Consider the following 16169-nt stretch of genomic DNA (forward strand, 5'->3'; position numbering starts at 1 on the left):
TAACTGCAGTGACCTCGTCTGCTGTGCGTCGGCTGTGATGATCCCTCTGCCTCTCGGCTCTGTGTGGAGACCATGAATTTGAATAACAGTGCAGTACTTGTGCAAGCTGTATGACAAACCTCTGCATGTATAAGGACAGTGCAAGGGCAATATATGGGATTGTATAGGATTAATTATATACAAAGTCCCATCATGTTCTTAGATTTCTGTTCATCAGGTCTTTTTTTAATTGCTTCAATAACAAGAAAAAGCTGCCATTGATGTAAAGCACACACTCACATATTGTTGAAATGTTTTATTCAATGCAGAATGCACCTGTCAAGTATGAACGCACAGTAACAAGTTAACACCAACAAATCATTTACAAAGAACAACACCCAGATGTATGCCCACCTCCTCAAACGCTTGTCTCGTCCTCACTGTTCGTGTTATCAAGTCAGAAATATCACATTCATTAGGCGAAGGCTCCTCAGTGAAGGTGTCGCAGGAAGATTTAACACGACAAGCAAAGAAACCTGCAGATTCATAGCCTGCAGTGACTGAATCGAGAAAATACTGAAAGCAGATTGGAAATCCTTTTGGAGAAGATTTTGATGAACAAGTAACATAAAACAAGAAAGTACAGTTGACATTTTACATGCTAATCTATAACGGTACCTAAAACGAACTTGACCAGTCTCACTTAAAGCCCTGACATTATCTAAACAACTACTAGTCCACTCTTTTATGTTTTTATTTATCACAACTTTTTTACATTTCACAGTTTTGTTCGGACACAGAAAGATGTTTCTTGCTAACAGTACAAAGGCATGGCTACGATGTCAAAGGCAGCACAAAGAGACACTTTAGTCATGTTTCACTACATGTTGCAGTTAAAGGCAGCAGGAACTTTTCGACCAGGATGATCTCAATGAATCTGGGACAATCGCTGTACTCTACAATTCATCGCCTTGTATTCTACACCACTAAAGTTCTGTGTAAATCCATCATGTTCATACCTGGTGTCTTTTTATCAGGCAGGAATCAGGAGTTGATTAATTTCATTAGCTGGCAGATTTATTCGCTGATGAGTTGGGAGTGCCCACATGTCCAGTTTCATTCATATTCAGTTAACGTCCTAACAGCTGACTTCATATACATCTGTGTCTGGCTTGTTGATGATCTCTGGACATGAGTGACAGGCAGGGCAGGCAGGTAGCTCTGGGCAGGATGGGCAGGTGGGGCATCTTGGTCGTTTGAAGCTGAACAGCAGAGCGCTGCCTCCCAGCACCTGTAAGCACGAACCCAGCCATCCAAAGTAGAGCGAGCCGGCCGGATGCAGGCTGAGGTGTGGGAACCTGGGGTTGCTGATCCCTTGACTTGGATCAACCACCCCCAGCCTTGCAAGGTTGTGGGTGTACACTGCGAGCGCAGTCAGGCTGAGCAGCCCGGATGTCACCACCAGGAGCCCACCTGTAGCTGCTACACCCCTCAGAGGTATATCTGTCCAACACCGGACCCCGATACATGCCAGGACAATGCCGGTGCCACACAGGAACAGTGAGGTCAGGACCAAACCTTGTGCAAGGCGAACCCTCGGATCTCTCTGGTATGGACCTGCCACAGGCCAGCACTGCTTCAGCTCCGAGTGCTCAACCTGCAGGCAGCTCTCCCAAAGTCCATCAGAGCGCAGGAGGAGCAGTGCCTCCACCGACCCGGACCGGACACCCATCCCCTGACCTTTCATCCCGGACCGAAGAAGTGACCCCGGCCCTGCCATGCCCAGACGTGCCCGTCCCTCTCTCCACTGAGGGGTGATGGCGGCAGTGAAGACGAGAACCAGTCCCAAAGGGGCAAATACAATCCCCATCACCATGGAGGCGGAAGTGTGCATCATATGCGGCGCAAACCTGATTCTTCCTCAATTCTCAAGACATATAATTTGTTTTCTGTAAGAATGAAACATACCAGCTGCTCAATGCCTGTCCTCAGTTTAATTTTCCAGAAGAAAGATGACAGTGGCTGCTGCTGCTGCTGCTGCTCCAGACAGGGATGCTGCTTTTTACAATCATACGTCTGTGTGCTGGGACTTCTCAGAGCAGTGTGCGTTTACTCTGAAAGGACAAGGCAACAAGAGAGGGACGATTCACATAGAATAAAATCCAGTCACGTTTCACAGCTGTCTCAGAAGTTCATCCCTTACCTCGCCATGGAAACTCTCCTCTCTTTTGGCCGCAGGCTCTTCATTCTGAGTGTCTGAGCGAAAGAGAAAGATTCAGTTAGAGAGCAGGGGCTGGTGGAGGTGGAAGCGACGGTGACGGAGAACAAGAAACAACAGAGAGGTGATGCGGAGCAGCAGGCAAACGCTCCAGCAGCTGGAGAGAGCAGAAGGAGGTCTGGCTTCGCTGCTCCAGCGCTGGACAGCTGAACGGTTGATGCCTGCCTCTGTTGCTAGGATACGACAACTTGGCCAGTCTCCGCGTGACAGTGTGTGTGAGTTGCTTTATTTATCACAACACCTAGTTCGACTCTTCTCTACACAAGACTTGATTGGCTTGTGTACACAAATGTTGCCGTTCAGCTATGCATGTGTGCTTGTGGGTGTGTGTTGTTTTGGCTGCCGTTTTCCTGATGATTGATGGCCAGCTGTGACCTTGGAAGAATCCACTCGGGTTAGTAATTACGGGAGGCAGGCATCTGAATGCAGAGCGAGTCCACCTACAGCGTCTCTGCCCGGAGGAGAAAGAGGAATGCCCTCTGGGAGGGAGACAAGACAACCTGAGGATGTGCGTGCAACTGACACAGACAAATAAACACACACACACACACACACACACACACACACACACACAAGCGGTAATGTGAGGAAACGCACCTTTGGCCTTATTTTCCTCAGCAGCTCCACTGGTGTTACAGGTGTTCACAGTCACTTACACACTTGTCTGTACAAAATCCACATTTTTTTACCCAACTTTATGCTTTTTTTTCAAAAACCAAAAGTGACGATGCAATATGAGACAAATACTGAACAAAAACATTTAAAACCAAAAGTAAAAGGCAATTAAATAGCTTCATATTAATAGATTAGTCCAGTAAAACTGCCACTGAAGTCACTTCTTTGTAGCAAGAAAAACACATAAGAGTAAGAAATTGGTGAAAACACGTTGAACATTAGATACACAGTATTGGCACAACCCCTGTGCTGAATTTAGCCATTCAGACCTGACTAAAAGGAACAATCTTATCCCCTTTGGACTTAATAACAATAAATTAAAGCAATAAAATAATCTAACTACGTATTTTGTCAGCTGGATGGTGTGTGATGGTGGAAAATGTTGCCTAATGTGACGTAATTAGTGGAAAGATATGTCACCTCTGGAAATGTCACGGAAGGGTTGATGACATTTAGCTTGAGCATGACGGACTATTCACCTTTATTTTTTTGTTATTTATTCTTCAACGGGGGAATCTCATTTTGAAAGGGCTAAAGACAATTAAGCGGATTTCACTCTCAGAATAAACAACAATACTCTGAATGAACAAGCGCAGAACTACCAGACCAGACTAGAATAGAAAAGATTAAATGGAAATTTGCCTCGAGAATCCACGCCTGGTTGCTGAATAGATCCAAGCGGGCGTGTTTTCACAAACACATACCTGTTGTCAAGTGTCACCTGTGTCTCATTTTATATGCCAAGTGTTTCCTGCTCTGCCACCAGAATGTTTTGACTCTGCTGGCATGATGGGAAACAGAGACTCCTCTGCAGTCAGCTGCTATATGAAGTCTCACCACATTCAAGATTCAAGCCAAAATGGCTTGTTTTTGCACACAGGTGTCACATGTTACCTTTGAACAATAATCATATCAAAGGATGCGCCTGCCAAGCATTACTTCCTGCTACTGCAATGATTCAAACGCAGCCATCACCAGCTGCTTGATTTGTTTTGAAGTGTGGAAACACCTGCAGAGAGGCAGAGCACTGAGAAGTCTGGTCGTGAATTGAAAACGATGCGCATTACTGCTGGTTATTGATATCCCAAACACTTCCCCTCACACACAGACACATGTCGAGCGAATGTAAACACACACACACACACACTCACGCATGCGACACAGACACAGTCCATGCAGTCTCTTACCATTCAGGAGGGGCTGTGGGTATCTCACTGCAGATCGCCGGCTGCCTCCCTTCTCTCGTCTGAATGGCGACAACATGCTTCTTTCTCTGGCAGCAGATGGTGCAGCCAGCTCTTCATGACTCTCTCTGCCTCCCTCCTCCTCGCCTCAGCACCCTGTCTGTTTGTCCTTGCGTCTGTTCCTTCTCGTTGTCCGCCTGCCTTGCTGCCTCTTCTGCGTCTCTCCTTTTGACTGAAGCAGGTCTGTGTTATACCCAGGGCAGAGAGCCTCCCTGCTTTTCTCTGTCAGTGTCACCAAATAGGGAAAGGCACTTAGCTTTTCTATATGCCCAGATGTGTGTGCTGCCTATTTTGGAGCTGCTGGAAAACCAAAGTGTGCTTTGTTGTTGTTTGTGTGTTCATCTGCATGTAACCCCCCCCCCTCCTTCCTTCCTCCTCAAACACACTAAGGCGAACATACAAAACAAAATAGAGAAAATAAGACCAGCCTCTCTCATGCAGATGGGATTCGTGCTTTTGTTTGATCTGTAGCGAGAGCTGATTGTTTCCCACACATCTCAATCATGCACTTCACCTCAAAACACTATCACGCGCACACACACACGCACACAGGAAGCATCTCTCATCCTTATCTTTTGTTTGTCCCAGCAATGATTGATCCTGGCACAGCTGTCAATGTCTCGCTTTTCAGTCTGTGTGCGTAATAAGTGCAGATAGAGACAAAATCTATTATGCATTTTCTTTATTTTCTTACAAAAGGGGCAAGATATGCTAATACAACCAGAATTGCCATGGTAATATCATGAAATATTACAGGGATACATGTTTGTTTTGAAATGATGCCTAACGTATATAAGGGAAAAGAATCCTCCAACTTTTTTGCACACATACATGTGGTTACACCATACAGTCAGGAAATGTCCACAGCTTTGGGCTAAATGACGGCCAATACTAACTCTTGTGTGGTTTTATGGGTGGAAATGTCTGACTTTTTGGTTATGAATCTAACCCAGCGGCGGGCCATTTTAGTTGTGAAACTAACAGGAACCTAACAAACAGGAGCAGGCTGGGGGTGAGTGAACGCACCATTAGGTCTTGTAGAAGAAATGATGAATACATTGAAAGCAGCAAGAATAGCAACCTCTGAAAACGCTGAAAATAAACTGTACACACGTCATGCACAGAGCTCTGTAAAAAAAAGTTGAAATACACAGAAATTTCATGGAAAATGGGTAACAACATGCACATGGCTAGTTCATAAAACACTGTCATATTAAAATCTATTTACATTATGTACAGGCTGTTCATCATAATTGCTCTTACATTACAATATTAAATTCAAATAACAAAATCATAAGAACAGGGTCGAGCGGTATTTACAAAAAAAAAAAAAAAAAAAGAGAAACGGACTTTTTCAACTGAGGTTGGAAAAACTGGAGAAGTCTCTTTAGTCCGGTTCTCTTACTGGTTTTAGCAGTCCACAGCTTATATTGTCAGTGATTGGGCAGTGCTTTTAAAGATGCCTTAAACTGGCAGCTGTTACGTGTTACTTCCTTCAACGGAGCAGACGGCTGATTGGATGGTTCTCATACTTCAATAAGAGTGACCTGGAACTGACCGGCGGCGACCTCGGACATCTCAATGAGGAAAGCCGACTGGTTGGTGTAGTGTTCAATGATGTTGTCGTCCATGTTGACGAAAATACTAAAGAAAAGGCAAGCGAAAACGAAAAGGTTAGGAAAAATCTAGCAGCAGGGCATGGGAAGTGGGCTAAATCGGGACTGAAAACTGGCTCTAAAATGTGTTGCGCTTCACTTTCAACTCAAGTGTGACACAAGCTGCAGGTCACCAGCTTCCTGTTTGGGTTAAAAAACAAGATGTCATGGGTTTGGCGGAAACTTCTCAGTGGAAAAACAGTGGCGGTAAATCTCTTGCATCAGTAGGGGTAGTAAATCAGGTCACCGTCCTCCTCCTCCCCGACACTAACACTAAACTTTAAGTCTTTAATGACTAAACTAACCACCATGCTCATGCATTCTGCCTGCAGGGACAGGGCTGATTGAAGACAAGAGCTAAAGAGGAGGGAGGGAACTGCGGGGAGAATGTAACCCAACCTGTTAGCTTAGCTGCTCCCCCTGAAGTGATGACTGCCAGCAAGCAGCAGGAAAAATCACCTTAAAGGTGTTTCAGCCTGTATCAGGAGGTCTTATTAACATCTGCCCTCTGATCTCTGTTATTCTACAGGAGGTGACCCAAATTTAGATTCAGACTGTGTGAGCATGTAGCTGTCATGAGAATTACTTTTCAAGCAGGTCTTTGTGAGTCATCAAGAGAGGACGTGAGCTTTTCTTTACCACCTTTCCTCCCCATTAATGTTTACAGATTTGGGGCTAGTGATATTTTCAAGAAATTATCCCAAACTGGATGCCTCCAAATCCTTCCACCTTATCTAACCAGAGACTTTCCACTACCGTCCTGATGTTCTGATAAGGTTACAAAAAGATGACGCATCTGCAGGACTTTTAAAATCTTTTCATCCTCCCTCCGTCACCTGTCTTTCTTTTGAAGGAGCTGCCTATTAACACATTCCAGCGGGCCAAGCCAAAAAAACCTACCGACCCAGTCTGTCAACGTGAGCCTCTTCAAAACGAGGATGAGATTAAAACCACAAGCTAAGCCCTGAATTCATGCACATCTTCTGTGTCAGATGAACTCCTCTAATCCAACTTGCATTAGGCATACCGGAGAAACAATGAGACACTCACCCTCTCTTGCATTTTTTGTAGATTTTCCCAATGGTGTCTTTTTGCATACCGTACTTTTCTGAAACCTGAGGAAAAAGAATATGAGATGACAGTTAGCGTGAGCTCCGGCTGAAAGAAAGGCGATATGCTTGAGAGATGCACTGAAGTCAAGGCCATGCGATTGTGGCGACGACGGAGGCTGTGTGTTTACTTACAGCATCTCGTAGGCCTGACAGCGTTGGTGTGTTGAGCATGAGCGCATCAAACACCTCTTCAGCGCCCGTCCTCACGTACAGCAGGACTATTGGGAGGCAAGAGGAAACAATTAGTCTTAATGATAAGAAAGGCTTATTGGCTCATTATTTATCATTGTGTCTTTTTTTTTTTAAATCCTAGATTTTTCTGTGTACCTCTTTGCGGGTCTTCCCTGCGGGCTTGCTTGCTGGGTGGAGAGCTGTTCTGCTCTCGCTCTTGATACAGCCTCTTCAGAGAACTCCTGGGCAAACACAGCAGACGCTCACGTTAGACTAAAACAACCACTTTGTGTTTCCTATTGGGAAATAAGCAGCTGCGATGGCTGTTAATGTGATTATTACATGTGCTTACCTTTCAATCTCATCCATGGGAGGGGCCTGGAAAAACAGAGATATCTGATTAGCCACCACTCCACTGATAAAAAACATTGCTTAATGTCCCCCTTCCCAACATTGTCTGTCTGCGCAATACCTTCAAAAAAGGAATGTTATCATGACTCTGAGACTGCATTTCCCATAACCTCTAACAGAACCACGTAAGCGTGGACACTGATGGAGAGACACTGATAGGACTGTGCCTCACTTTATCATACAGGCCAATCACAGACGTTTCTCGCCTTAGCCAGTCATAACAGACTGAGTGGCATTGCATTATCAAGCCATTTTTTTTTCCTTCAGCTTGACCTCACTGTAAATCGGGGAAGTCGGGGGATTTTTTTTTTCCACGCGCTCTTGTATTGTATAATCTAGGCTGCACGGTGTGGGAAAACTGGCCTGTCTGAACAGCGCTCTCGCCTCACTGTTTTTGCAAGTATGTGTGTGTGTGCACAAGAGAGCATGAGGGTGGCGAAATACTGTATGTCAGGTGTCTGTGTGCTGTTGCAGCAGGTGTGTGTGTGTTTTCGCGTGAGCCCCCATAGCTTAATCTCAGTGTCAGTAGCTGTAGCGGCTTGTACGTGTGTCTGGTTTCGACTCCAATTAGCTCATCTGATGTTTCGCCTCACTCTGGCTGACACCATATCCTCCCCTTCCCAGCCCACTTTTCCCACTACATAGTTTCCCACAGTTTTTTTTTGTTTTCCTGCCTCTCTCGTGCCTGCAGGGACTCAGGGGTCGGGAACGTGACTCACTCAACACAGGAGGCGAGGAGAGTCATCAGGAATAACGTTATAGTCAAAGGGGGGAGGGGGTGGCTTACCATGCGCTGTAAGCTGGAGATGTGTGTTTCTGGAATGAAGAGGACTGGCTGGGTGACGTGGTCATCCAGGGTTTGGAAGTAGGTGCATTCACTGGCCATGGAGCTGCTCACTAAAGGCTTGTTGGCTGGAAACACAAGCAGGTCCACAATGTTAGAATACACTCCCTGAAGGATGCGTGCTGTAATGCATAACATAGGATGAAATGATCTTTAAAGATGGCTGTGTGTTTGTAGCACTCACTGTTAGCATCATTCTTTCCCCTCCTTTTGCTTCTCTTCCTCTCCTCGTCACGCATCTTCCTCTCCGCACCCTGAGGACAATCGCACGGTTACATTAATGACTTCAACTCTACAAATCGCCTTTTCTTTCGTGTGTGTGTGAATGGAAATGAGGCGACACGAGTGACGTACCTTATCGCAGAAAATCTTGACCTGGCACGCAGCTCTGTGTATGAGCTGATTGGCTCCAGAGCTGAAGTCGTAAGTGTCGATCTGGATGTTTAGAGGCAGGCCTTTCACCCCCTTCTGAGAGGAGAAGTCTGTGCTCAGGGAGTTGATGCCAATGTACACCTGTGGAGGAACGGGAGTGGGGATTTTAAGTGCATCATGCTTTTTTTCAGTGTTTTTGTCTTTAAGAAAAGACACCTCTGGATACGACTCAGGCCTCTCTATCCTCACATTTTCATGCTTCTCTTCACCTGCAGCAGGTTTGGTGGCCCCACCTTGACGCCTTTGGGCCACAGACCAGACCGAAAAAGCCATTGCGGCTCTCGCTTGCTGTGGTGACAGGAGCCTCGGGGCCAAACACATTTCTGGGATTCCTCCCCTCCCTCGTCAGCCACTCCTTCTCTCTCCACCTCCCTTTTCTACCTTTCCTCTCTCTTCTTCTAAACCCTCCACCTGTTCTGCCTCACAGCTGTCACACGAGCCACGTTATATAAAAACATCAACGCATTCTCCCTTGATGATGTTTTTACCTTGGCCTCTTCATTGGGGTTCCAGACGAAGGAGAGAGCATTGAAGGCCACCTCCTCTATGTCGCTGATGCCGCTGAACACTTCTTTGTAGTCAGCTGCAAAAGTAAAAGACAAAGATTTTCAATCTTTTTTCTGCATGAAAGAAATCCACTTTCATGGCCTCGGTGCACCTGCCTGTGCACAGGCGCACGCCGACCGTGCATGTGTTTTTCCAAGTGTGAAGAACATACCGATGTCAATGACCCTCTGCTTGGCGGTTGGCTGACGCGCATGCCAGTGATTCCAAAAGCGGAGCTGCACTTCTGGGCTCTTGTCGTTCTCAAACACAGCCATCACTACTGTCTGTGGTGGAGAAAGAAAGGTGACGGAAAAAGCAGAGAATTAGCTACGTTTGTGAGGCTCAATGTGACTCTTTCACCTGCCTCCATTTCCAAGAACTCTCCTTTAAAAGCATTTCATTTGTCACTCCAAATCCCCCCATTCTCCTCACGTTGTCATCACTTATTTGCAGTGAGCGGGTGTGTGTTTGTGTATATTCTTATCCTCCGATTTGACAAAGAAAAGGCTTGTCACCTTTGTTTTAAAGCCACACTACACCTCGCCCCTCCTTGTTCACTGCTCTCTTTTCCCCACTCTGCTTGTGTCAGATCAGACAAACGGAGGCGAGCTGAGTTGCTGCACTCTGGCCTCATTACGCCACTGTAGGAATAAATTATACAGGGCAGGACACCGTCATTTTAATGGTAGCAGCCCGGTGTGCAGGGTGTCAGCAGGGAATTAGTCAGTCATTTCTTGGCTGACTCCAAGGGAGGGACAGATATTTGGGAAGGGTTGGCTTGGTGGCACGCAAAGAATTTATGTGTTCATGAGCCAATGAAAAAGGCCTGAAGGGAAGGATGGAATTGATTTTTTACATAAGAAAACAAGCACAAAAAACAAAACAATGGAGAATGATTTATGACGTGGAAAAAAATGTTGTGTTCCTGATGATGTCTACCGTGACTCACCTTGACTTTGGTGGTGTTGAGGCAGGCAGTGTTGTCCACCCCGTGGAGAGTAATAGGGTAGAACTGGCCCTTGTTCAGGTAGACCATGGGCAGCTCGTTGGACTTGTAAGGAGAAGCCAGGGGAGCTCCGAGGGAAAACTGGAACTCATTCCTGAATCTCTCTGGTGGGGAGCCGGTGTAGGAGCCGGAGTAGACCGGGCTGGACTGGTCCTCGGGGAAGGGATCGCTGTAGGGAAGAGTCTGAAATCCACAAAAAGACATTTGTTAATAAAACAAGGGAGAGGGCTAGAGAAGGAAATGCCGAGCTGCACAGGAAGCAGTGCTCAGCTTTCAAATAATGACACCAAACACACCTCGGCGTTGGGGTCGGGGAAAGCACCGGGCTCCGGCCACTTCTGCAGCAGGGAGTCAAAGATGATGTTGAGCTCCTGCTTGTCGTACGTGTCGGCCACGACGCTGGTCAGGGTGGCGTAGGTGTCTGAGGTGGTGGGAACGGAGATGGGCAGGGAGGTGTTCTGCTTGGATCCCAAAACCTCTTGGGGGTGGCTTAAGGGAACGCTCTCAGAGAGGATCTTCATGACGTTGGCGGACGCCTCCAATGAAGAAAACTCATTCGTGCTGGTCCTGGCGGGGTGGGGAGAAAATGGGGACTGATTAATTTAAAGAGGAAAGCCACTTTCGTGAGGTCAGCATGACTCGGTAACACCCCGCCCATGCAGGTACAAAGAGATCAAGGAAACAAACAGCCGTAAATGTGACTAACTGCAGTGCGTCTTAAACACTACAGAAGCCTGCAGCCTGCCTGTGCAAACAGAAGTCAGCAAAAGCACCTCATGTGTCTGAACTCCCTCAGCACACACGGCTACTGCGAGGTGAACTCGCAGGAAGACAGTTTGAGTCGGGACGGGTGATATTTGTCTCTTAATCCACCTTTTTTTCCTTCTCTCTGTTTGAGTTTTTCTGTTTAAGACGCGTGAGGGGACAACACTGCGCCCCAACAATGGCCATTTCTCACCCGCCTAACAAGAAGCGGGAATGGAGGCAGAGAGGATGATGGAGAGAGGGTGGATGGATGGAGGGTCCGGAGCGGTAGACAGTAATCCGTCTGACTGTGTTTGATTTGAGGATTGCCCACTCACCTGTTTGACCTCCCAAAGCCCTGCCTTTCTCTTTCTGTCGCAACTCTCTCTAGTGCATTTTATTCTGTCACACAATTAAAACGGTTCATTTCTGAATCGTGCAGTTTCTCCTACACATGAACATTTTTTGATGATTTTGACTTCATACGATGAAGACCATTTACAGGGAGTTATATGGATGCAGAGGAATAATCTCACAGCAGCTGGAAACTGTTTGATGAACAGCTGGATGATGTGTCTTACCTCTCTGGTTTACAGATGTTGCCAGAGCGGTTGCAGGCAGCGATCTTCTGCTCCTTCTGATTCTGGATAAATAAACACAAAAAAAGCAGTCAGTGTGAGAAATTCAGAGTTAATCTTGGGTGTAATCTTGTTTGGTTTCTTATTACACAGTATCTACCTTGCATTGTTCATAAAGCATGGTTATGGCTGCCAGGTCGTCTCCAGGGTGAAGTCTGGGTTTGGGGTGGGTCGGCTCGGGGACTGGGCTCTCCATGTAGGACCAGGAGTCCATGATGTGGTTAGCGTAACGGTTATAGTTGAAGTTCTCGCTCTGAAAGACCAGTCCCAGAGTCCTACAGAGAGGAGGAGAGGGTTGAGAGTGATCTATCAGATTGACGAATCAAAGTAAACACAGAATAAAAGGTCAAACTGTGGAATGATCAAGTGGCCCGAAAGGGGGAAAAAATGTAGTAAAGTATTTGACACAGAGGGTTTGGTGCGATGAGAGTAAGTTTAACAACAGGACCCCGAGCCTCGGGGCACCGCACATACTTGCCCCTGAGCATGGAGGGTTTCGATTGCAAAACCACAGAGCTGACTAACACCCCTCAGAAGAAGTGGTGTCAAAAAGATTTAAAAAGCCAAGGGCCACCCACTGATGACCCCCCTCCACACACACATCCAATATAAATCTCTTATTTGCATAGATCTCAAAAGAGATGACAAGATTTTCTTACAAAATAAACAGAAACCCACAACTGTCACTGAGGTGAGCTCTGGTTTTCCATGTCACTCGTAAGAAAGAAATAAAGCCTGGGATTGCGAGGATTGGATTTGTTTGGAGAGCCTCGCAGTGACATTGGATTGTAAATATCCCGCCTACCTGGATAAGCCCCCCTTTGGAGTTCACCTGAAGTAGCTAATGAACAAATAGCTGCAGTTTACTCTGGATAAACAGCTAATTAAAACGTGCTGACGGCAGGAGAAAGACCACACGTGTTCACGACCACAACAGAACCAAAGCTTAAGGAGAAATCCAGCGATTTCTCACGGGGATTAACTGCTTTTGAACACCACACCTGGAAAAGTACAAACACTGCGTCTGAGCACGGGAAACAGTGCTTTTTAACCTGTGTTTTGACGGCAGATTACAGACTCAGTTTATGTATGTTTGCTTGATATTTCAGCTATATGAAAAATACCCAAACAAAACTCATGCACCTTCTCTAAGATGCACCTGTCTCTGCTTCTGGTACGCAGGACCAAACACCACCCAGCTCCATAAGCTGCTCTCCGGTTCCCACTAAAACCAGCCGAGTGCAGATGTTTTTTTTTTTTTGGAGGAGGGGGGCTCGTGTCTAGGGTTTCTCCATTATGTAATTCAATGCATTACATGCTGTCATTGCCCTCTGTCTCTGTCCAACACCTCAAGAGGAGATTCTTATTTCCTGGTGTCCTTTTGTGCTCTGTGGCCCCCTAGGTTAGTGACAACACAAGCCGAAACAGACCCGCTACAACCACAGACCCAGCTGTGTGTGAGTGTGTCTGTGTGTGTGTGTTAAAACTATCCATATCGATTTCTCCTGCAAAACACCCCTTTCTTAAAACAGGGATCTTTCACATGGGGGTCTCATTGCAAATAGGAAGAAGGGGGGTTTCTGTCCCCCACACTGGACTCTAACACAAACTATTTACTGTATTAAACAAAGTCTGAATCCGAATGTATTGTGCAGTGGACAAAAAGCACATTTGTTTGGAAAGAAAGCCACACATTTACAGCCACAAAAGGAAGAAATACCCTCACAAAACTTACTCAGTCTCTTTGGTCATGTCTCCAATCCAAGTCAGCAGGAATAGGTTCCTTTAAGTTCAACTTCTTGGGTTTGTGTGTGCTTCTCTGTCCGTGTCAGTGAGCGTGATCAGTCTAGCAGAGGAGAGTGGTGACACACAGATGAGTCAAGTGTTGTGATTCCCTCTGAACGGGGCCCAGATTTATTTCATTCCGGCAAAGAGTTCCCTCTGCTCTCTGATTGGCTGAGAGGACCGAAACAGGTGTCTGATAGGACAGGTGTAGGATCATTAACTCTTCCCAGGCTGGAGAGAAACTGGCTTGCATGTGTGTGAGTGTGCGCAGGCAAGAGAACACTTTGCAAGACAATCTAAGGCAGGAACGTTTTGAATCTCATTATCTTGCTGGATAAAAGGGCGAGATTGGAGATCCCAGAGGTGTGAAAGGTTTGGTAATGACCTGGAACTCGGCTTTAATATGTTAAAAGATTTTCAGTATCATTTTTCACTCTCCCCCTTTATTTCCATGCCATGCACAGGTTTTGGTTTCTTTATTGTTTGAGGATTACAGATGCAAAAATTGATTCTTTAGTGTTGTGGTCAAAACTCCTGAGGGGAGGTGGGCTTAAGGGAATCTTATTTAAAAATCAATGTTTTTCAGCCAAACTGCAGTGGAAAAGTTGCAAGTTTTAAAATTAGCACTTATTACTTAAAACGTGACAGCTGGTTATTTCTGTCAGTTTTTAAATGCATTGTAAAGTTTGCTTTTTAATCCTTTTTTGATCCACACAGTTGAATTTACACAGCAAGGCATGCACTCGCAGAATCACCCTCTAACTTCAGTACAAACCAATAAATGAACAAAACAGAGCAAAAACAATACATTTATTGTTAAATAAAATAGTAAAAGTTTAAAGAAACTTTTGTGTATTTATTTTTTTTATACAAATCATTACACAGTCAAATTAAAACCTTGAGTAAAAGTAGCAATGCCACAACTTAAATTATTATATGTCATGTCTACGATGTCATTATTTTCAAAGGTGCGATTGTATGTGCAGTAAGTAGCAATTTAACGCTGCAACTGGTCCAGCTGGAGCACATTTAATTACTTTATATAATGTTTTGATCTATTACAATAAATCAGATTTTGTTTGGTGTTGAACAGGAGCTGTCAAACAAATGTTGTGAAGTTACAAGTACAATATTTCCCTCTGAAATGTAGTGAAATCGAAAGTACTTAAGTAAATTACATGTACCTCAAGATTTTACTATGTACAGTACTTGAGTGAATATATTTAATCACTTTCCAACGTTATAATGTACCGATATTAGAATGAAATTGATATTGAGTCTTTCCGTGGCCAACAAAATAATTCAACTCTTTCTGCTAAGATAGTTTTAATCAATAATACATTTTTTGTCTGATCAACAAGTAATTCAGCGATTTCTTAATGCACTTCTGACTGCATGTGGAAGCAGAATTTAATGCAGTGCACAAACCTTGGAAATGAGCAGAGGCTGATGTTACGAGTGGAGTGTAGATCATGAACTGTTCACTTTCACAATGACTTCACAGTAACACACACACACACACACACACACACACACACACACACACACACACACACACACACACTTCCTAACAAACACAACTCGTGCTACCCGGAACCCAAATGCAGTGAAGCTTGGAAGGTCTTCGTGTCATTCAGGGATATTATCTTCCACCCACACACTGCCGCACACTTACACAAACACACACACACACAAAAACACACACACACACACAAAGTAATATTCATGTGTATAATTGCATTACATTTTTGTGTGTGTGAGCACCTCTGGCGGCTGACACCTGAGGGAATCTGGCGTGGTAACACACACAAGGGTGCGTGCTGTTGCCCACACACTCACACACACCCTCGCAGAGTAACACACACACACACACAAGCATAGACACAGAGGCCCAAGGGCAAGTTGGCATCGGGTTAGAGGAGAAAGAGAAAGACGGAAGACTTTTCTGTGGATGACACACCTTCATTATACAGCGTAAGTCCTGGAAGTGCTGTACACAATCAAAATTAATTAAAGTCATTCCAGTTGAAGCTCCATCCTTGTTTACTGCACCTATACCTACTACACCAGTTTGTGCATATGATTTACCAAACATCTCATTCACAATGTATAAACTGTAAAAGTCATAAAAAGAGGGAGAGAAGAAGTGAACAGAGGATGGATGTAGATCCACAAGGCCATCAGCCTCTACTTCACTTTTCTTCAGCTCGTTTAGGGTGTGAACGCTTTCTCTCGCCTGAGGTTTCTTCCTCTCTCACCCACCCTGTCCCTCTAAGATTTTCTCTATATGACCCTCATTAGTGCTTTGAAATTACCACATCAAACTGTCCAGCTCTTTTGTTCTCGCTTCAGTCTCTCTCTCTGTTTCCCTCTCTGCACTTCAACCACAGGGCAAATCCCAGAGGTCTCTGATGCACACATCTAAATGCCAGCCATCATGTGACACACTCTGGATCGATGGAAGGAGAGTCACTATATTTTCAATAGAATTAATGAATAATGAAGTATGAGCAGCAACTTCTAAATTCTTTACTGTGAAGATGTGAAGATGAGAAATATATATTTAATCACAATGAGACATTTTATTTTATTTCCCACTTCAAATGAATTCATGTCAATGTGTTGCTACTTTAATATAGATAACTTGCT

General features: G+C 45.1%; 2 protein-coding genes across 2 annotated transcripts; both read right to left on the reverse strand.

Annotated features, from left to right (window-relative positions):
• Positions 1–1003: 1003 nt before the first annotated feature.
• Positions 1004–1873, reverse strand: cldn23l (claudin 23-like). Its single transcript, XM_041954594.1, has one exon. The coding sequence runs from the start codon at positions 1871–1873 to the stop codon at positions 1118–1120; it is 756 nt and encodes a 251-aa protein (XP_041810528.1). The 3' UTR covers positions 1004–1117.
• Positions 1874–4849: 2976 nt separating this feature from the next.
• On the reverse strand, positions 4850–13607 carry grhl3 (grainyhead-like transcription factor 3). Its single transcript, XM_041953914.1, has 15 exons — positions 13471–13607; positions 11836–12010; positions 11679–11740; positions 10650–10920; positions 10297–10536; positions 9520–9631; positions 9290–9384; positions 8724–8882; positions 8554–8623; positions 8313–8437; positions 7467–7492; positions 7271–7356; positions 7076–7161; positions 6882–6946; positions 4850–5820 (listed from the first exon to the last, which is right to left on the reverse strand). Exons 1-15 carry the CDS (start codon positions 13485–13487, stop codon positions 5703–5705), a joined length of 1707 nt encoding a protein of 568 aa, XP_041809848.1. The 5' UTR covers positions 13488–13607; the 3' UTR covers positions 4850–5702.
• Between the last annotated feature and the right edge of the window lie 2562 nt (positions 13608–16169).

The sequence above is a fragment of the Chelmon rostratus genome, chromosome 15, assembly GCF_017976325.1.
Source record: "Chelmon rostratus isolate fCheRos1 chromosome 15, fCheRos1.pri, whole genome shotgun sequence".
Lineage (NCBI taxonomy): Eukaryota > Metazoa > Chordata > Actinopteri > Chaetodontiformes > Chaetodontidae > Chelmon > Chelmon rostratus.

Coding starts and splice junctions, on each gene's coding strand:
- cldn23l (XM_041954594.1), bottom strand. CDS start 1,873: ATGCACACTTCCGCCTCCATGGTGATGGGGATTGTATTTGCCCCTTTG.
- grhl3 (XM_041953914.1), bottom strand. Junction 9,385..9,519: donor GCAGAGGGTCATTGACATCG/GTATGTTCTTCA, acceptor TTACTTTTGCAG/CTGACTACAAAGAAGTGTTC. Junction 6,947..7,075: donor TGTCAGGCCTACGAGATGCT/GTAAGTAAACAC, acceptor CTTTTTCCTCAG/GTTTCAGAAAAGTACGGTAT.